Raw genomic sequence first — 20,028 nt, 5'->3', positions numbered from 1 at the left:
GCCACCTGGTGAATGTAAGTTGAATATTCACAAGTTAATCTATTATTTTTGGTCAAGAAAATGTGAAAATGATGAAACGTTGAGTCCATGATGACGTCCTAAAATGTCTTGTTTTGTCCATAACTCAGTGATTCAGTTTACTGTCGTTGAGGACTAAAGAAACTTAATTCAGTTTTTTTTTCATAAACAATTACCCAAAACAATCAATTTTCATTGGCATTTTTTAATCAAAATTCAATTAGTCAACCAATCACTGCAGCTTTAATATTAACTTTTAGCTCAATTTTGTTCTCTGCCAACTTTATTTAGTTCTTTAGTAGCTAGCAGTCACATTATTTTTCATTGTAATTCCATACATGATCATAAAAATATCAATTAAAGACACTTTAAAGGTGATACAGATCTCCACACATTAAAGTCAGGGACAGAAACAGGCAGTCCAAAACATGTTTTCTTTTTTATTGGAGTGACGGTCAGACTGCAGTCCAGAGACATTCAGGTAATAGACAGTGACACACATCTCTGTACACAGCATTTTTACACTGAAGAGGTCAAACACCTTCAGAACAGGAAGAAACAACTCAAAGAAACATGTTAAAGGGGAAGCACACTACAAAAATCAATGTTTACTTGTTTGTTGGCTGATGGGGGTTCAATTTTTATTATCAATATTATGGGGGGAAGATATTGTAACAACCATGCAATGTATTATACTGGAAACCACACAACTGATGGCACCAGCGTCACTACATATCATCACCTTTTATTATCTCAGTCTAACAAAACAACAGCAGGATCACATAAAACTTTGATTTCGGTGCCGATGGCCCCTTTAAGAGTGGTCAAGCAAAGTATTTCCAACAAAGAGTGCATTCTAGTTAATAATCATTAATATTTTTTTTATTTTTAGTAGTACAGGACAAACCAGACCCTAGACAGCATCACACACAGGTTCCATTTACTTCAATAACGTACTGAATTTTACAATCAACCAATACCACAGTAGTGTACATGGGCCAGAGCACAAAACATAGAGAATGCTTGTATTATTATTTTTATCTACCACACTGACTGAATAAGAGACCGAAGCACTGAGAACAATAATACAACCTGACCTGACAGAACCCCAAACTACCCAATAGTTCCCCAGAAGTATCTAATACCACCATCAATACCCTTTTCCCATCTCTCATTGCTGTTAACAGGTTACTAGCAGCCTAGTAATACCCAGAGAACCATACTGGTGGTTTTTCATATTTTAGCATACTTGTTCATACTTAACATAATTACTGACATTTTCCAAGCATGCCATGAGATCGTAAATTGATTTCCTTTCCTCAAGAATGAAAATAAACTTGCAACACCTTTTTAAAATTACAACTTGGAATATTTAGTTACTTGAATCCAACTTGAATTCAGCAAGTGAATGGCGGACCCCGCCGCGAACAACGAAGACAACTACATAGAAACCATAAGCATTGGGGCAAGCTTAAAATTGAATGTCTTCAGTCTCTGATATTCATATATAAGAATGGACTAAAACCAGTGCTGTAATACTCACACAACTTGTAGGTAATGGCCTAAAGCATGAAAAACCACAAAGTATAGTCCTTTAACTGCATCAGATAGACTTAACGCTATCACACCGTAATTCCAAGTACCTGAAACTCCACTCAGTAACACTCTTGCACCCATGCCCAAACTAAAACCCTGAAAGGAAAATACTACTGTTTCATCCCTCAGTTTATTACAAATACCTATTTAACTATGCACTGGCAGATAAACTGTGGTGAATAAAATATAAAAAAAATTACTCACAGGTAAAGCTAAAATTCAGTGGCCTTTAGACTGCATCCAGAATAACAGCTTATTTCTTTATAACTACACTTGTCTGTATTGTTACTTTGTGAGCCATTATGCGTCTTAGCATTCGCTTGAGAAAGCAGATTACCCTTTTTACTCTGATTATATATTAGTTAGCTGACTTTCTATCAGTGTAGCTCGAGGCCCTGGATTCTGATTTCTTTACAGCAGTTTAATATTAGCATCCGGGTACAGTCTCGTCTCGGAGCTTTGATATACGTACACACTAGAGCACGTGTGGTGAGCAAAATCACGAGGTAAATATAACATCACTGAAGAAACAGAGTTGTTTGGGCGTTATAGTTTGCAGTTTTGAAAATAAAATGCGGTTAATATAACACAAGGGGGAGTCCTGTCAGCTGCACTGATGGCAGGCGAATCTCACTTTGCACTGCATCTTGGAGTCAACTTAAGAATTACATAGTATTCAATATATCATTAGTTCTATACAACAATTTCATGCATTATTATCATGATTACTTTAAATCTCTGAGAGCGCCAGTTGACCCACTGCTGCAGTACCTCCTCTGGTCTGCAGAGGGCGCTTTTTTACACTGGATCAGTTAGAATAGCAGGCAAGGCATTCTACAGGTCAATTATATCACTCTTACATGAAGTTTTATATTTGGCTCTGTTCATTAAAAAAAACTTTTAATACTTTGTAATTCAGATATCTTCACATTGACACTGATAATATCTTCAGCAGAAAGACTACTCTTATTTTGGGGAAATGATTAAATGGTGTAACAGACTTTTGATTTCCTCCTCTGCACTAAAACTTTGACAAACACATGTTCAAGAAAATAATTTTTATGCACCACACAATTTGATTAACCCCGCACACTCACATATTTTCACACAAACAGACACATCTCTCACGCATGCTAGCACATGCGCACTACATGCGAACATGTACACTCTCTCTCACACACACACACACACACACACACACACACACCCAAAACTACAGATATCGCTGATGGCGAGTGTATGTGAAGCACGACACAGACACTGCTACACACTGACATGGTCGGCATGGTTACTATCTACATCAGGGCCTTTAGTGACCCACATCCACCTAACCCTCCACCTGTTACCATGGAAACAAATTCCAACCCCACTCCCTCAATAGCAGGATTGCAGGATCAATGAATTAGCCAGCTAGCAATCCTTAACATCCCACAAACTGATTTTTTTTTTTTGCCTGAGACTGCAGTGAATCTTCCAGCAACCCGACCTCCCTCACTGAATAAAAGCATCTGTTGTCCCCCCCTGCTTTGTGATTACATAAAATCCTATAGACATTAACAACATAGCAGTAACGTGGTAATCAGAAGACAGCAATAAGAACACAGGGCAGTTTGGCAGCTTCTAAAACGTAAACATAAACAGACCTGACTTACCCAGAATCTCCTCACTCACCCCATTTTATACACACGACACTCAACATAGGACACTGTCTCAAATGACACACTACACACATTCCTTGGTACGATGGACGGACTATGAGACAACAAGGCCCCTGGGTACCGACACATAAAAGGACCTTTACCCCTCCAAGATAGAACCAAGGCCCTCTGACTGAAAGAGACGCACAGTGACTACAAACAATTCTCTTGAGTCTCTTTGTGGTTGTTCTGAGGGTCTTTGTGGTCGATTGGGTTGTTAGTGACTATTTGGAACGGCTTTATAGTCATTCTGCGTGTCTTTGCGGTCATTGTGCATCTCTGTGTCGTCATTTAGCATCTTACTGTAGTCGTTTGATTGACTTTACAACAAAAAGTGTTAGAGGATCTTCCCTTCAGTAATCCATCCATGTCCTTAAGCAACATAACAGACTGAAAGGTGATTCGCTGTGGATTAGGGTTTCCTAAATGAATCTTAAGAGTGTTCAACCCGGAAAAACTGACCCATGTACATGAATGAACCAGAATCCCACTGATTCAGCTGACAATGCACTCGAAGGAATATAGTTGGCATTGTGACACTTTAAAATAACGATTCCACCACATCAAGGAAGACCGTATATACATGAAAAGATGATATAAATGCTCGACTAATGTTTTTAAACTGTGGATGAAGCGTTCTCTCAGGATCTCTTAGATATACAGTATCTTCCATATCTTACAAACTTCACCAGGGAAGCTCGATCAGAAAGTTGCCTGAGATTTGTTAGTACAATTCAAAGACTCGCATGTAATTTGAGACAGTGCCTAAAATTGGTCTAATCTTACTGTAACTAGCCTAACTACAGTACAGTATATACCTACCTACAGACCTACATATGAATGTGAGATATTGCACTTGATCACAAAACATTGCCGTCGTGTTTTTTTTTTTTTTTTCTTACAGCATGTGGAAGTCTACTAAATTAAGTCACTGTCTGAGACACACAGTACAGTATGGCACTTAGTTGATGTCTAAGTTTGGAAACATGCAGATTCAATACATATGATCACTGTTAACTGCAGCAGGGAAATGGGAAAGAACGACCAGACCGTACTGAAGCGGAAAAAAAACCCCTAAGAAAACGTTCCCCGTACCGTTTGGCATGAAAGGGGATTTTGACTTTTCAATGAATGAAAAGAATAAGATGAAGGTGCTGTATGTGCGTGCCTTCTGCACTATTTTTAGTAATCTAATACTGCTTTGTGGTGGAGTCACACACTTGTTGATTCCTTCATCTCTCTTTTTTTTTTTTTCTCCAAAATAGTATTTGAATGCTGCAAAGTGGCCTCCTCTCCTACATTTCCTCCTCCTCTTTTCTTTGTCTCTCATCTGCTCTGATCCGAGGACTTGAAGTAGGAAACTCAGTTCAGCATACAGGTCTAGAAAAGTGCAGACAAAGCTGGAATGTTTAGGAACGAGAAGGGGACGAGAGGAGGAAACGAAAAAGGAGAGGCCGCTCTTTTAACAGCTATTGAAAACTCAGCCCAGATCAACACATAAACGACTGCAGAACTCACAGAAAGCAATTTTCCATCACTTTCCTCTCATCCCACTCCTGACCTTCCTCTTCCACCATCAGGTCTATCTTATCTAGTAAATGGGAACCTGGTATGTGGGTGCTGCGTTGTTCTCGGTGAATGGTGGGCTCTGGTAGGTCTCTGTGGTCTCAGTGGTGACGGCTCCTGGTGAGTTGGAGGGGTATGGCTGGGTGGGCGCGCCGCCGTCCATGTGCTCCGTGGTGAACAAAGTCATGTCTGTGCCGAGCAAATACTTCTGGACCGCACGCACTGTTAAACCAGCCTACAAAGGGGGGGGAAGAGAATAACTGTAGGCACTGCAGTGAGCCAGACTGAATCATGAAAGCTATCACAGTCAGATACCAGTCAGGAAACCACCTCTAAAAGCAGGATGTTTGTTTTATACAATGTACCATAGAAATAAAGTTGCTTTCACTTGACTTGATTTTCCTAACAGGAATAGGAATAGACATGCTTAATGGCATTCTGAGAGGCTTAAGTAAGGAGAAATAAGGAGATTGATACGACTCTCATGTCTGTCTCGTAAATATAAGGCTACAAGTCTGTTAGCTTAGCTTATCATACAAAGTGGAAAAAGGGGGAAAAAGCTAGCTAGCTAGTAACAAAATCTGTTGAGGAATAACTCCAATAAAACTCAGATTAAATGGCAAATTGGCAGTTTTGCACATTTTATTCTAAATGATTAAGCAAACAAGATATATTCTGATCATTTATGAGCTTTAAGGGTGTCTTAGGGCAGAGCCAGGCTAGCCGTTCCCCACCTGTTTCCAGTCTCTGTGCTATGCTAAGCTAACCAGCTACTTGCTGTAGCTTCATAAATGACATCTCATCCTTTAAAAAAAAAAAACAGAGCAAAGAGTAAGAAACGAGACTCCGTTGAGCCCGACCAAAAGGGAGAGTAGATATTTAGACGATGATGATGCCACTTCTAACTCACAAACTACTTTAAGCAGACGTATGATGAGTTTGTCGCCTTAAATGTAATCAGAAAATGATTACTGTCGATAGTTGAGGTCGTGGATGGATTATCAAACGGGTCCATCAGACACGGGCAGTCCTAATCCAGAGCCTCTGTTTGAAGTGTTATTAACTTTTCTCTTTTTGAAAGTCAGATCCCTCAATCAAAAGTGGGGATGTCCCGTGTTTACTCACCCGGGGTTACTATGAAATACAAAGTTAAGTAATAACTAGTAAAGCGATTTATGCGTTTGCTAGAGAATATAACCTGCATCACAGATTTCTTTTGATGGTTTCCGATTAATATTTTGCATGATGTCCTATAGTGCCGTAGCCTCTCCAGACCTTAACATGTAAAGATTCACTATCCAGAGATGATATGAACATTGGTTACTTTTGTTTGCACTGCTGTGTGTGTGTGTGTGTGTGTGTGTGTGTGTGTGTGTGTGTGTTGCAGCACGTTGCTTACCCAGGTGATTATGGAGAAGAAAGAGAAGGCGATTGCAGCCCGGGCAGCATCTGCCCCCTGATTGAGTGGCAGCTCGTCAGCCGTGGTTCGAGACCACTGATTGGCCAGGAAGCAGAAACTTACAAAGTACAGGAAGGCCCAGAAACCTGCCGGAGACCATTGGAACAAAAACACTTTGTTACAACAGGTGATTTCCAAATTGACCTCAGACACGAAACAATGCAACCTGCTGGTGTTGATTTCTCAAATCCTGATCAGATGAAACAGATTTTGTTCCCTTTAGAAATTAAAAATACTCTCATTTCTCTAAAACATTTTCTGGTGGTGCAAGAAAGCAGTCATCTGAAACAAAGAAGTGGGCCCAAACAGACACCGTTTAAGGTTTTGTGCTGCATGTATGCGAGGACAAAGTAGAAATTCTGAAAGTCAACTCTGAACACATTTCCCCCCTCACCCGAGAAGCCGATCTCGAGCATTATGGCCTTCTTCCTGTCTTTGACGGAGCTGATGGAGGAGAACTTGTAGTCGACCAGGAAGAAGAAGGAGCACGCCAGCAGGCCCACCAGCCCCACGAACACACCGTAGTTGCAGGCGTCTGCGTTCTTATTGAAGACGCAGTGGAGACGCTCGCTGCCCATGTTGACATAACCCTCGTTCACGATGGAGGCAAAGACCACCAGGGAAAATATCTGTGGACAGGCGGGGAAGAGGAAGAGGAAGAGGGAGGCAGGGAGGAGATATTAACAAACAAATTACAGCCTTAACAATCAACATATCTCCGATTCTCTTACTGTCTCCTTCCCTTTAACACACACACACTAACACTGTTGCAGGCTCGCTGGAAACGCGATTGTGGCAGCATCACTCGTCTCTTTGAGCGTGCTCAGACCAAAGGCATTAACCCAATTTCCTCTCTTTCTCTCTGACTGACTGACTGAAGAGTTGGATGCTTCACTTCCCCTCAAGAATCACACGGTCCCGAGGCGGTGCGCACGCCAACAGAGAGTGTTATAAAGGTCGCTGCAGCGTTTTTCTTTTTCACCCTTCTTTAGGTCTGATCTCTGGTTCATTCTCTGAATTTCGTCCCACCTTTGTTCTGTGCGCTGACACTGATCAGCTGACTAACACTCGTTGGCAGAATAGGGCCATGTGACACACACACACACACACTTGGGGGTGTGGGTCATATGATGGCGGGGGGACACAATGGGATAATGTCAGGTCCACTTTTTAAATGAATCACGTGTGGATATAATCCGAGCAGATACACACTCAGGTGCTTTTAGGGAATCAACATGGTAAAGCTGCATGTATCAAAGTACTGCATCTCCACAAGGGACAAGCAACTTTCGCTGATTTCTTTGCATGAATTTAAAAACATGTTCACATGTGCAAGGTGATGGAAAATCAGAAAAAGAGCAACATGTTGAAGCCCAGTTAAGGGACAATTCCACCGTTTCATATTTGAGTTTATAGGCAACATGTAACTACATATAACTTAAGACATATAACTTTTTTAATCTGCTACTCTGTACTAGTCTGATCTGCTTTGACTTCCTTGTTCCTCAATCATCAAAACCTCTCAAGCATGTTAAGTTGGAGCGAGCAGCAGCTTCGGCGATGGAGGAACGGGAGCTTATTCTCGTCAAGAAAGCGAGAGTAACCCAAAGTGGCACCTCTGTTGTTTCTTGAAATTGCTCTTTTATGTATTTCTTTGTTCTTTTCTTTGCAGCCAGCAGTTGATCAAAGTACATTGTACTGTACTTAGGATGCTTCTTCACACCCACAGGTGGGAAACCACTGAATTATACTACTGACGTGTACACATAGTAGTTCTGAAAGCTCCATCTCGACGAGTTAATGTTAATACACCAGTAATCTGCATAAAATGCCTTTGGTGCTACGCATACATTTTAATGATACAACCTTTGCCTGAGTAGGACTTTAGTGGAGGATTTTAACTGTGTTGTGCTGTTACTTTTCATAAGAAAAGGAGCTGAGCACTTCTGCCACCTCGGATCATAACTGACCATCTACATGTTTTTTTTTTCCAGCTGCAGAGGCAAACATTACACCAAACTACAACACAGGCAATTCAGCTTTAAAGCACGTGAGGCCATAGTGTATAACACATGACTGATGTAGGATATTTGAACTGAAGCCTGGATGTCTCCTTTGTACGAGGGGCATAGCATCCAGAGGGCTCAGTTGGAAAATCCTGTCTCACCTCTTGTACGCAAATACAGAAAATGTCTACAATAAATCCAACACTGCCGCACGCACGCAGTCCGAGATGATTTCGCACACATTTCACGCTCTTGGGTCGCTCCCTGCTCCGTGTGTTTCAGAGATCCCCGCACTGGCAGAGAAGACCTTCTGTGTGTCACCCAAAGGTGATGCGTTACATCAAACGTCAGGGCACGACGCGTCTCCGCGGCCCTGCGTGCGTAAAGATGATCGCGGACCAATCACAGGTGGGATGACGGACGACGACCGTTTAGGGCAAATCAGCAAAATCATTAGCTGAAAATAGGATTGGCCATTTAAACGGAGAAGCTGTGTGTGGCAAGTGATTCTGTTATGTTTCAGAAGGGGCAAATAAATAAGAGCAGGCAGGAAGAAGAGGAAGGAGGAGGCTGAGGAGGGAATCTGTCTCTTCATTTTCTATACAGACACAATCCTGGTCCGCTCTGCTGCACATTTTAGGCTGAATTTCTAAAGCAATTACAAAGCAAGGTTTTTTTTTTTTTTAAAAAAAGAGAGGACATGTCGGTTTCTGATCTAGAAAATCAACATCTGTAGTGAGATCAGTGTGATGGTCAGGGTGTCAGAGCACCACCAGGCCTTGGCTACACCCTGTGCGCTGCATTTCTGTACAAATACACTCCGATATAAACATCCATCCCCTGGTTTCCTTTTACACACCCTGCTCGTTGCAATTATTGCCGGATTTCTGGGGGTCTATATTTGCAGTGAGAACACGTCACGGGTCTCGCGCAGCAACGACAACAGAGAGGACCCCCCCCCCAACCCCCTTTACCTCCACCGCTTCCACCACCCTGCCACCCACATACAGCACCGGAAAAACCCGCTCTCACCCAGGACAGCACTCTGAGGATGGTCTGCGGCTGTTTGGCGAAGGCAATCGGGTCGATAGTGGACCCGGCCCGGCCCGCTCCGAACGATCCCACTCCGTCCATCTTCTGTGGCTCCTCTCTCTCTCCTTCCCTCTCTCTCTCTTTCTCTCTCTCTCTCTTTCCGTGTGTGTGTGTGTGTGTATGTGTGTGTGTGCGCTCCTGGCGGCTCCACGCTCGCGGCTCCACGGCAGGATGGATGCGCTGCTGCTCTCTGCTGAAGGGACGGGTCCTGCGCGCACCCAGAGGCGCGCGGGCACAGTGGAGGGGCGCCGAGCGTGGGGGTAGCGTGCGTGACTGACGTGGCTGCTCCAATCAGTGATGGGTAATTTAGCCATCTAGACAGAATTTAACATGATCGTTCTTATATTATGTCATGGATCGTTATTATATTATGGAATATTATAGACAATACAAAATAAGAAAAGCATAGAGCTCCACAAGGGATTGATTTTGGGTGATTTTACAGCCCATGTTACTTGTACAAAGTTGGGAGATTCACAAGAAATACACTGGAATGGTCAAAATCAAGTCCAGCCCTGACTAATAAACACATTTCAGGTTCCATGGCCCCACGTCCTCATGCAGACTTTATGCTAGAAAAGTCTGATCTAAAATAATCCTGATGTCACTGTGGCATCATCAATGGTTGATGAAGCTCCCTTCAGGGCCACCAACAACCTTTTAGAACTGGTTTCACAGACTGGGATGGAAACCGCTCCAGTCAAACTTCTCCTGGTGCAAAATGAAAGGCAGATCTTTCATAATTACCTGCATGATCTTATTTCAGGGGTGATTTTTTTCTTCTCCCAGCTGATGGTCTAAGGATAGAGGGGTTTATATGCTGTGCAGATTTTAAGGGACTTTGAGGCAAATTTATTATATGAGATTTTGGACCATATAAATAATACTTAAGTCTAGATTTTCGAAACACTGGGGTTCTGTTACTACCTCTAACCAAAAATAAGTCAATTTTTTTTATTTTTAAATTTAAATTGTTATTGAAGTTTTTCAAAATTACAAAAACAACAACACAGCACAGACTGAAACATTACAGCAAAATTCCACCACATTGAAACAAAAAATAAAGTACATTTTGAACTCTAATGTGTCTGACCCCTTAAATAAGACAAAAACCCATCCCAGATTTGTAAGTAAGTTTCCCTCCGATTCTGTACCTTAGCTACCAGTAGCTCATAGGAAGTCAACGCAAAGTTCTTCCATTTGCTAAGAATTACTCTCGTAGCTAAAATAAAGCCTGTTAGGACCAAAGCAAATGCACTTATAGAAACACTAGGTAAACAGGAACTGTCTCCCAATAGGCACAATTGAGCAGAGACAGGCACGTGTGCCCAACCATTCCTGCACTGTTTGAATTATTTTCCTCCAAAATGGTTGGACAACTGGGCAAGCCCACATGGCATGAATAAATGTACCTACATGACTGTTACATTTCCAACATAGATTATTCTGAAGAATACCCATTTTGAAAAGTCATGCAGGAGAAAAAAAAAAAAAAAAAAAGTCAATTTTAAAAGATCTGCACACCTACACAGATGCCTTGCAGTGTATGATGAGCATTATGTGAGGTGACCAAATTGAATGTACCAACAACCTTGGAGCTAGGAATAGACATTCAGTAAAGTCAGACTCGCTCTAAATATCTCTGCATGGGCCACAAGGACTGTAGGCTACAAACAATATACTGAGTGGAAAAATCCTGCCTGAACCGTTCATCAGGCACAGACATTGCTAAGTTGTGAAATATGGCATGGAGGAGAATCTCATGATGGTGCAGCTGCGCCAAATACCACCAACCAAGTCACAAGTCACTTATCATGGGAAATTTACCAATTACTGTGGCTTCAACAATGAGCATTTAGCTGGATGCTAAACTGTTTAAACATTAAATTATGAGCTTCACTGCACTGACGCTGCAAATCTTTAAAAAGTATTTGCCATTTTGTCCAACCACACTGATGTGGGGATATATATACTGTATAAATAGAATGAACTTTTGCTTTAATTTTGATATCCAATACAACATTATTATATAAATTAAATAATATTCTGCTTAACAGTAATATTAGGTAATATTTCAGTATATCCCGGTATTGTAAAAACACAAATTTGGAAGTTAAGCTGCTGTCATATCAGTATTAGTATTAGTAGTAATAGTAGTAGTAGATGTCAGTATTGGAAAGTAATTCAAACCACAGCCAAGGATGAAAATAGAAAATGAGGATGAGAACAGTAAAACAAATAGTAGCAGTGGAGCACTAGACTTGTTTGAGTGTATTTGTCCTTCACTGGTTCCTTAAATAACAAATGAATGAACATTGTTTATTATTAGCGCACAGACAGATCCGGGCACGCAGCACAAGGCCCTTGACTGGAGGAAGAAAAAGCTTCACGTGTTGCTAAAACTGACAAGTGAAATGACCTATTGATTATCAATCCACTAGTCTAAGATCAGATCAGATCAGACCTCAAGTGTGTCTTTAAAAGTTCTTATACAGCAAAAACATTACATACAGTAACATGAAAAAATGATCACCTTTGAGAAACTGCATCAAAACATTTATTTTATTTAATTACTTAAATGATCAATTAATCATTCACAAAATTACATGATTAGTTATTCCAGCACTAATTCATGCAAATAAATATACAGGCAGGTGTATCAACCCACAACACACACACACACAGACAACCCTAAGGTAGTATCACAATAAGAAAACACACTGCAATCATCACTATGTAAAATATATATGCATCTCTGACATATTTTCACATATTTCAAGTGATAGCTCTGATTAATCACTGACATAATAGAATAGAATTGTATACTGTAATAATGTGATATTTTGTGTTGTAGTAGTTATTCAAACAAGCTTCAAACACAACCAGGAAACTTTTTTTAAACAGAAATTCTCATCATCACGTCAGGGTCACACCTGAAAAGATGATCCAAAAGCTAAATTGGTCAAAAATATGTTGTTGTTTTTTTATTTCACACAATATTGGATAAATTATTTCAACAAGCAGTTGTCTCTCAGACTAGTAAAACTCTCCAGTAACAGGAATTAACAAATGGTTCATTGAAACATTGAAGCTTTGTTTTCAGTCTTAGTACTAACCTGAGAAACAGAGAGAAATACATACGTGTTGTGTTTGTTTCATTTTTATTACCAGATCGGTTTTATTTAGTTATCACAAAACAAGAAAAGCCAGTTGAAATGTGCCACGTTCCTCTTTTCGGACAAAGTTTGCAAGACTGAAACCTTTCTTTCCCACCGGGGGGGAATTTCCTTTGCACAAACAGCATAGAGAATACCAACAGAGTTTCCACTCAGAGGAAGTTTTGCACTGACAATCACTCAGTCACAGGAACCATCTTTCCATCCATCTTTCCACCTCTCATCCACACGGGAGCAGTCGAACTCCGGCTTGCCCAGCCGGAGGTTGATGTCATTATGGATATGACAGAGCCACTGAGAGAGAGTGTGGCGACTCCTGGTGTCCGGCTGATTGGTTTTCAATCTGGGGAGAGAAGATGCAGCATTTACGAATCACCTGTTCTTGCCTGATAACGTTAATCTTCAAATGTGAGAAGCAGCACCGTGGTCTGACCTGCCCCTGAGGTCTTCTGCACACTCATCGCAGGGGAAGAACTTGGAGAAAAGGTTGATGAACTGCGTCATCTCTTGCTGCTGGGTGGATGATGGCCGGTCGGGGTAATACGCTGCCATAGTGTGCAGGAAGGACCAGGTGTTGCGTCCCAACTCTTCCCTGTCCAGCGGGCACTGAGGGTCTTGTTGTGGCTCGGACTCTGCAGTCTCCTACAGAGTCATTCAGACATTTTTATTCAAACATATGCAGCAGAGTCAATTCAAAAGGTAAGAGACAGGGCAGCCTGTTCCATTATGTTGTTTTGGTTGATTTGTGGTTGTTGTGGACATACATGCTCATATCTTGTCCTGTAGCCAGAAAAAAATGTTGATTGTATTTTTTTGTATATTAAGTAACTACAGAGATGATATTAAATGATGATAATATAACCCAAGGCTCTCTGACGTAACAGGATGTAGCTCAACAACAAACATTGGTCATTGCGTCATGACATAGACTTCTCTACGGACTAAAGAACATTAAAGGAAATTAAATAAGTACTTGATTACAAACCACCATCCAGTCAAGACAAACTTTACTATTTTAAAAGTAAAGTTTCCACACATCCTTCAGGAACAACCTGCCAACCCGCCTTGATCTCATGTCACCTGTACAGTCTGTTTCTTCTGGACCTTCATCCACGATTTAAAGTCCGTACAAGCCCTGCAGGGCTTCTTCTTCACCTCCCCGGTTTGCTCCTGCTCCTTCCCGGAGCTCTCCTCCGGAGCTCTGCCTGCCACTGGAAACGGAAAACCTGCAAACCCGGTCGGGTTGGAGGCTGTTGGTCCTCTCGGTCCTGTGGACGCAGCCATGTTTGTCATTAGCTGATAACTGCCCTTCAGTAACGATATCGATCCACGTCAGGAGTGTGCGGCTGTTGAAGCGCAGCTACATCCGACTGGACACATTATCGCTCTTTAATATCTTGCTCTACCGGGCGGACATTGTTAATATCAAGGCTTCACACTTCCTTGTTGATGTGGACGTTTAAGACACACGGGACCACATGTACGTTACACTGAGTTTCCCTGTTTCACCCGGACCTTTCATGGGGACGGAACGGTTTCCGTTTTGTGATGTCAGTCATCGGTGCATGCTGCGGAGTGTAGTCTCTGTCAAAGTGTAAATATTTATAATTTTACAACGTTTAAAACTATTGTCATTGCATGTGTTTCATACGGATATTCATTTAGAGCTTTAAGTCTTGACTCACTGCTTTTCATGTCGTTTGTCAACTGTTAAGTCGCCCTGGTTAGCTAGCTGGTTAGCCTGCTGGCAAACAAAGCTACTAACTGTGGAGTGACACGTTTCTGGTTTTATTTTCTCTCTCTGACAGTGTAGCTGTAGCCGACCTGAACTGCTACAATGGGAATCACGGAAAAAATCGCGGAAATAGAGAGAGAAATCTCTCGGACACAGAAAAACAAAGGTAAGAGAGGTGCTAAGTGTTAGCTACAACATGAACGAACTTGTAGCCAGGTGTGTGTGTGTGTGTGTATGTGAGAGAGAGAGAGTGTGTCATCAGACACTGTTATATTAACGTTACTCACTTTCTTACTCTTATTTTATTTATTTCAAAATCAGAATGGAACCATAGTGACACCTTAAGCTTGATGATAAAGGGACAATGCTCAGAAATGTTATGTTCTATGTAACATGTTAAAGTGAACTAAACTAAACCCAAATGTGGTTATTGCTCAGGTGTAAAAGATTAAAAGCAAACTTTCTTCAGCTTTTACTACATTCTTTTGGAGTCAGACCTGCATTTTAATCCTCTTGAAGTCATCAAACCACAAACAGAAGAGAAACAGATTAAAAAAAAAAAAAAAAACTTTTTAAAAGTCACAATTATTGTTTGATTAATTCCACCAGCCACTGAGTACCATCTGGGCTTGCTCAAGGCCAAGTTAGCCAAATACAGAGCTCAGCTCTTGGAGCCGTCCAAGTCAGCAGGGGCCAAAGGTGAGGGCTTTGATGTCATGAAATCGGGAGATGCTCGTGTCGCTCTGATCGGGTTCCCCTCTGTGGGTAAGGTACGTCAACATGGAGCGTAATGGGTTGGGTTGTTGTGTGTTTTAATCCCGCATACATAACATAATCTAAGTTCTCAACATGTCATGGTCCAATCTAATCCTCTGTTATCTTCCACAGTCCACCTTCCTCAGTTTGATGACATCAACAGCCAGTGAAGCTGCCTCCTATGAGTTCACCACCCTCACCTGCATACCTGGTGTCATAGAGGTACACACATTCCCACCATTACATATCTCATCCCTAGCAGCTTTAAGCATCGTGCAGCAATGTGCCATTTACACTGTTTTTGTTCCTCTTAAGTACAAAGGGGCAAACATCCAGTTGCTAGATCTTCCAGGAATCATTGAGGGTGCTGCCCAAGGTATGTTAAGTGAGCACACATGTAGATGTGTTGTATGTCCATTTTATTATTGTGGGATTATATGAAATAAGAATAATGGAGATAAGAGTGTGCGGGAGATGGTGAAGGACTCTCTCAGTTTTTAATGTAGATGCTTCCACTCATAATGAGGGGGGAAAAACATCAAGCTTCATGTTGATTGTGACACACCGACTCTTTGATCCTTTATAGGTAAAGGCAGAGGTCGGCAGGTCATTGCTGTCGCCAGGACTGCAGACGTTGTCATTATGATGTTGGATGCCACCAAGGGAGATGTTCAGAGGTGTGTGTTGTTTGAGTCTTTCAGAGGGGTTTGAGGGGTTGATGATTATATTTAAAAGCTGATTACTTCTTTTTTAATTTTTCTAGAGAACTTCTAGAAAAGGAGTTGGAGTCAGTGGGCATCAGACTCAACGTGACGAAACCAAACATTTATTTCAAGGTACTTTTTTCTATTGTCATCCTGAGCCGAAAATTAATTTCAGCAGCTAATTTCAGAGAGATATGGTTCTTAGTTTTCCAGAGAAATGTGGGTCAAGGAAAACATTTGATCTGATGATGGCAGTGGGTGATAATAAGGAAATCAGACACTAGAGGACCCTGTATGCATCAGTACCAAATTACTTGGTGATTTGACTATTAGCTGTCAAGGTTCCTTGCTCTGGTTGTGTTGGATGGACAGACCAACTGATTGATATGTGAATTGTTACACTAAGCTTGGTAAAACTGTTTTGGCTCTCTCCGCAGCCCAAGAAAGGCGGCGGCCTGTCCTACAACTCAACAGTCCCTCTCACCCACTGCTCCGAGAAGCTCGTTCAGCTCATCCTCCATGAATACAGTATCCTTCAAGAGGCCTTTTCAGTCCTCCTGTCCTGTCATTTCCACTGACTCGTTAATAAGCCACGTTAGTGTTTGGTTGATTTCTTTAACCCATTCTCCTCAGAAATCTTTAATGCAGAGGTCCTCTTCAGGGAGGACAGCACACCAGACGAGTTCATCGATGTCATCGTTGGGAACAGAGTTTACATGCCTTGCCTATATGTATGTCAGTACTCATCAGCTAGCCAGCTTGAACTGTTTCAAAGTCCTATGTATATTTTTGTATAGTTTGAAAATGTCATAAAAAAAAACATCAGTCACTCGCAAAGTGAAAACAGAAAAATCATCATATTTAAAGTTCTACGGTTTTGGCAAATGTCTCTCGCTTTTTCCTGTCTTGTATACATTTGTTTGAAGTCTTTTTTCCCCTCTCATTGGGATTTACAGGTGTATAATAAGGTGGATCAGATCTCCATCGAGGAGGTGGACCGCCTGGCTCGCAGACCTAACAGTGTTGTCATCAGGTCAGAAATCTGTGTGTGTGTGTGTGTGTGTGTGTGTGTGTGTGTGTGTGTGTGTGTGTGTGTGTGTGTGTGTGTGTGTGTGTGTGTGTGTGTGTGTGTGTGTGTGTGTGTGTGTGTGTGTGTGTGTGTGTGTGTGTGTGTGTGTGTGTGTGTGTGTGTGTGTGTGTGTGTGAACAACAGCAGACTTGGTTGGAAGCTACCATCGCATTCTTTTCATGCAGGTATGGGAGTTAAACAGCTTCCTCTTTCTTCTGTCCACATGTATATTTCAGCTGTGGCATGAAGCTGAACCTGGACTACCTTCTGGAGAGGTTGTGGGAGTACCTGGCTCTGATTTGCATTTATACAAAGAAAAGAGGAGGTAATCGCGCATTTCCCCTCGTTCACTCATTGGACGTGTATATGCATGAATACTTATAATTAAATTTGTATTTGTTCCTTCTTTTTCTATTAGAGCGTCCAGACTTTGGTGATGCTATCATTATGAGAAGAGGAGCATCGGTAGAACATGTGGTAAGTAATAAGCACATGAATTCACACATATACCAACGGTATAAAGATCAGCATTTCTAGAACATTTATGCACAAATCACACTGCAGTGAGCACATCGACCGTGCGATATGTTTGCTAATATGTGCATTGTGCTTTCCACCAACAGTGCCATCGAATCCACAGAACATTAGCCAGTCAGTTCAAATATGCCCTGGTTTGGGTAAGTAAGAGCCGATGACCCTCAGTGACTCATTTTCGTCCCATGAACTGTTTGAACATCTCTCTCATGCTGACTTAGTAGAATAAACAAAGACCCTTTGTAGATGTCGTGCACGTACAGGGACTGCAATGGTACACAAAACTTACAGTAGGGGAATGATTCAGTATGTCTTTAGTTGAGAAAAAATTGTTTACTTTGAAACACACATTAGTACACTGTAGTGTTTTATTGGTCATAATTATCGCATACAAAATGGTATTACCATAAAGTAATCTAATAGAAAGCAGTCAGACAACTAAATGCAACCTGTTGATATATGAAGGAACATTACAGCAGATCTCCTGCTTTGTGTTTTCTGCATGTTGCTTCTACAATGAGAAATACTTTTCTCAAGAAAATTTAGTAGGTGGTGAGCAGATGAGAAGTTTGAAGGATTTTTCAAGACAGAATTTGTTAGAAATGTAACTAATTAGGACATTCCCAGGATTGACCAGTCATTCTCTTTGCTCACTTTGTTGTTATACTACACGCTAATTCCTGGCAAGTATGTAGTAATTCATCTCCAGTAAATAATTCAAATGAGTATAACTTACAACCGACCAACTAAATCTTTTATATTATTAAATGACTTGTACTTATTTGGTAGTATACATATTAACATTGCAGTATTTCTGGGAGTGGTGTTTGATGTTGCTTTAATTGCACAACAGAAATACACTGTATGCAGTGAAACGTGTGACCAAACGGTGGATTGTGGTGTGAAAGCTGCAGCACCAGACAAAAAAAACAACATAGTAAATTTCTCGTATTTGCTTTTTGTGACATTTTACAATTCAAAACTATCTCTAGCTGTGCAACATCTGTTTGATGTATACCCACAGGCACCTATTTCCTGTTACAAGACTTCCTTTTACACTGACAAAACAGTGAGCTGTCAACATAAGTACAGGATGAACACTTGATATTATGTACCATATGATATGGAACTAGGATACAGCGCATGCACACTGACTGTAAGGAATGCCATTGTACTTAATATTCTTGAAATTTCCATACTAACATCCATATTGACAGTTAATACAAATACTTTATACTTTATACTTTATAAAATACTGTGGATTAATTAAAGTCAGCCTTTGAGCTACAGCTGTATGCACTGTGCCACGATGCACAAAAAGCAGAGTGGAGCAGATACAGACGACAGAACCATATTCTGAAATGTAGTTCTCTGTAGTGATCCACTACATTTGAAACACAAACAAAGAGAAAGCGTCTGAACGGTGTCATCCGTTGGTTTTCCAGGGAACCAGTACCAAGTACAGCCCTCAGAGGGTCGGCCTAACGCACGTCATGGAGCACGAGGACGTCATCCAGATCGTTAAGAAGTAAAAGAAGCTCCTGATTGGACGCAGGAGATGCTGAGCAGTTTTGTTGGGGGAGTTAAAATGAACGAAAAATCACTGTACAGTCTGCTGTACTGTACAGTGAAAAAAAATAGCCACCATTCTTATTTTGTATATGAAAATCATCAAAATACATTGAAGAAAGAGACCAGATTTAAGTGGGTTTCGGACAGGAATGGTGTATTTTACCTTTTGATTTAAATAAAGATAATACATTGATTCAGAGAGACAAAAGGGAGGCAAAGAATAAAGTCTATAAAACATTACATGAATCAGTTTCTTTTGTCTATTGGTATATTTTACCTGTACCTGATCAAGGTTAGATTTAGCCACGTGAAAACACATCACCAACCACTATTTATAGGAAGCTGCTCATTGTCTGAGACTTATGAAGCCCCAAAGTGTTCAATATTACATAAGTGATCAGAAAGAATAAATGAAATAGATAGTGAAACAATTTTCGTCTGATGTATTCAAAATTATTGAAAGTGAATCCAGTTTCACACACATTTTTCACTTGTTATGTTTAATGTTTTGGTCACTTGGGGGCAGCAGAAGCAAGTTGCGAACACCTGATTAGTGTAACACCAATAAACGCTCTCTTATATCTCTGTTTTGGTCCCCACCACCTCCCGAGGGAAACATCTGTGTGTTCAGGTTGCTAAATGCTTCACCGTGTTCACCAGCTTGTCGCTAGCTGTGTCCGCCAGTCTGTAGACAGGTAGCTAGGTTAGCTTGCAGCTGCTCTTTCAGAACTAGCCATGAGAGCAGTAAAGTGTAAGGTGCTAAGCTGAGGGCAGTCTGGCGATAATTACCATCACTACAAACAACGCTTTTCACATCATATATTGGATTTATCAGTGGTGGAGTCTCAGAGTAAAAGTACTAATACCACAACATGAAAATACTCCACCAAAAGTCCTGCATTCAAAAAGCATGTATCAGCAAAATACATTTAATGTATAAAAAGTTAAAGCACTCATTCTCCTGTAAAAGCCTTCCTGTCAGTGCTTTACTATAAAATAACATTTTTCATTTGAGCTTATGTTATGCTGCTAAACTCCCCCATGGGAA

At 41.1% G+C, this 20,028-nt stretch overlaps 3 protein-coding genes across 3 annotated transcripts; 1 reads left to right on the top strand and 2 right to left on the bottom strand.

The window, feature by feature from the left end:
- Positions 1–4,902: 4,902 nt before the first annotated feature.
- On the bottom strand, positions 4,903–9,525 carry syngr3a (synaptogyrin 3a). The gene is made up of 4 exons (XM_070848471.1): positions 9,375–9,525; positions 6,731–6,965; positions 6,277–6,422; positions 4,903–5,112 (listed from the first exon to the last, which is right to left on the bottom strand). The coding sequence occupies exons 1-4, from the start codon at positions 9,474–9,476 to the stop codon at positions 4,903–4,905; spliced, it is 693 nt and encodes a 230-aa protein (XP_070704572.1). The 5' UTR covers positions 9,477–9,525.
- A 2,452-nt stretch (positions 9,526–11,977) lies between these two features.
- gfer (growth factor, augmenter of liver regeneration (ERV1 homolog, S. cerevisiae)) lies at positions 11,978–14,078 on the bottom strand. The gene is made up of 3 exons (XM_070848066.1): positions 13,691–14,078; positions 13,044–13,252; positions 11,978–12,953 (listed from the first exon to the last, which is right to left on the bottom strand). The coding sequence occupies exons 1-3, from the start codon at positions 13,901–13,903 to the stop codon at positions 12,791–12,793; spliced, it is 585 nt and encodes a 194-aa protein (XP_070704167.1). The 5' UTR covers positions 13,904–14,078; the 3' UTR covers positions 11,978–12,790.
- Positions 14,079–14,116: 38 nt separating this feature from the next.
- On the top strand, positions 14,117–19,033 carry drg2 (developmentally regulated GTP binding protein 2). Its single transcript, XM_070848065.1, has 14 exons — positions 14,117–14,204; positions 14,419–14,511; positions 14,955–15,115; positions 15,234–15,323; positions 15,417–15,477; positions 15,688–15,778; positions 15,865–15,937; positions 16,243–16,333; positions 16,439–16,536; positions 16,762–16,838; positions 17,111–17,199; positions 17,293–17,351; positions 17,498–17,551; positions 18,854–19,033. The coding sequence occupies exons 2-14, from the start codon at positions 14,448–14,450 to the stop codon at positions 18,938–18,940; spliced, it is 1,095 nt and encodes a 364-aa protein (XP_070704166.1). The 5' UTR covers positions 14,117–14,204; positions 14,419–14,447; the 3' UTR covers positions 18,941–19,033.
- The last annotated feature ends 995 nt before the right edge of the window (positions 19,034–20,028 follow it).

This window comes from Pempheris klunzingeri, chromosome 17 (genome assembly GCF_042242105.1).
Source record: "Pempheris klunzingeri isolate RE-2024b chromosome 17, fPemKlu1.hap1, whole genome shotgun sequence".
Classification (NCBI taxonomy): domain Eukaryota; kingdom Metazoa; phylum Chordata; class Actinopteri; order Acropomatiformes; family Pempheridae; genus Pempheris; species Pempheris klunzingeri.
The sequence above is the reverse complement of the archived record's forward strand: the minus strand, read 5'-3'. Positions and strand labels throughout refer to the sequence as shown.

Excerpts from the sequence above, each read along its gene's own strand:
- syngr3a (XM_070848471.1), bottom strand. The coding sequence starts at position 9,476 with ATGGACGGAGTGGGATCGTTCGGAGCGGGCCGGGCCGGGTCCACTATC. Across the intron at positions 6,966-9,374 it reads TCCTCAGAGTGCTGTCCTGG|ATATTTTCCCTGGTGGTCTT; the intron begins GTGAGAGCGGGT and ends GCCTGTCCACAG. Across the intron at positions 6,423-6,730 it reads GCTCGAGATCGGCTTCTCGG|GTTTCTGGGCCTTCCTGTAC; the intron begins GTGAGGGGGGAA and ends GGTCTCCGGCAG.
- gfer (XM_070848066.1), bottom strand. The coding sequence starts at position 13,903 with ATGACAAACATGGCTGCGTCCACAGGACCGAGAGGACCAACAGCCTCC. Across the intron at positions 13,253-13,690 it reads AGAAGAAACAGACTGTACAG|GAGACTGCAGAGTCCGAGCC; the intron begins GTGACATGAGAT and ends ATGACTCTGTAG. Across the intron at positions 12,954-13,043 it reads GCAGAAGACCTCAGGGGCAG|ATTGAAAACCAATCAGCCGG; the intron begins GTCAGACCACGG and ends TTCTCTCCCCAG.
- drg2 (XM_070848065.1), top strand. The coding sequence starts at position 14,448 with ATGGGAATCACGGAAAAAATCGCGGAAATAGAGAGAGAAATCTCTCGG. Across the intron at positions 15,779-15,864 it reads ACCAAGGGAGATGTTCAGAG|AGAACTTCTAGAAAAGGAGT; the intron begins GTGTGTGTTGTT and ends TAATTTTTCTAG. Across the intron at positions 17,200-17,292 it reads TTATACAAAGAAAAGAGGAG|AGCGTCCAGACTTTGGTGAT; the intron begins GTAATCGCGCAT and ends TTTTTCTATTAG.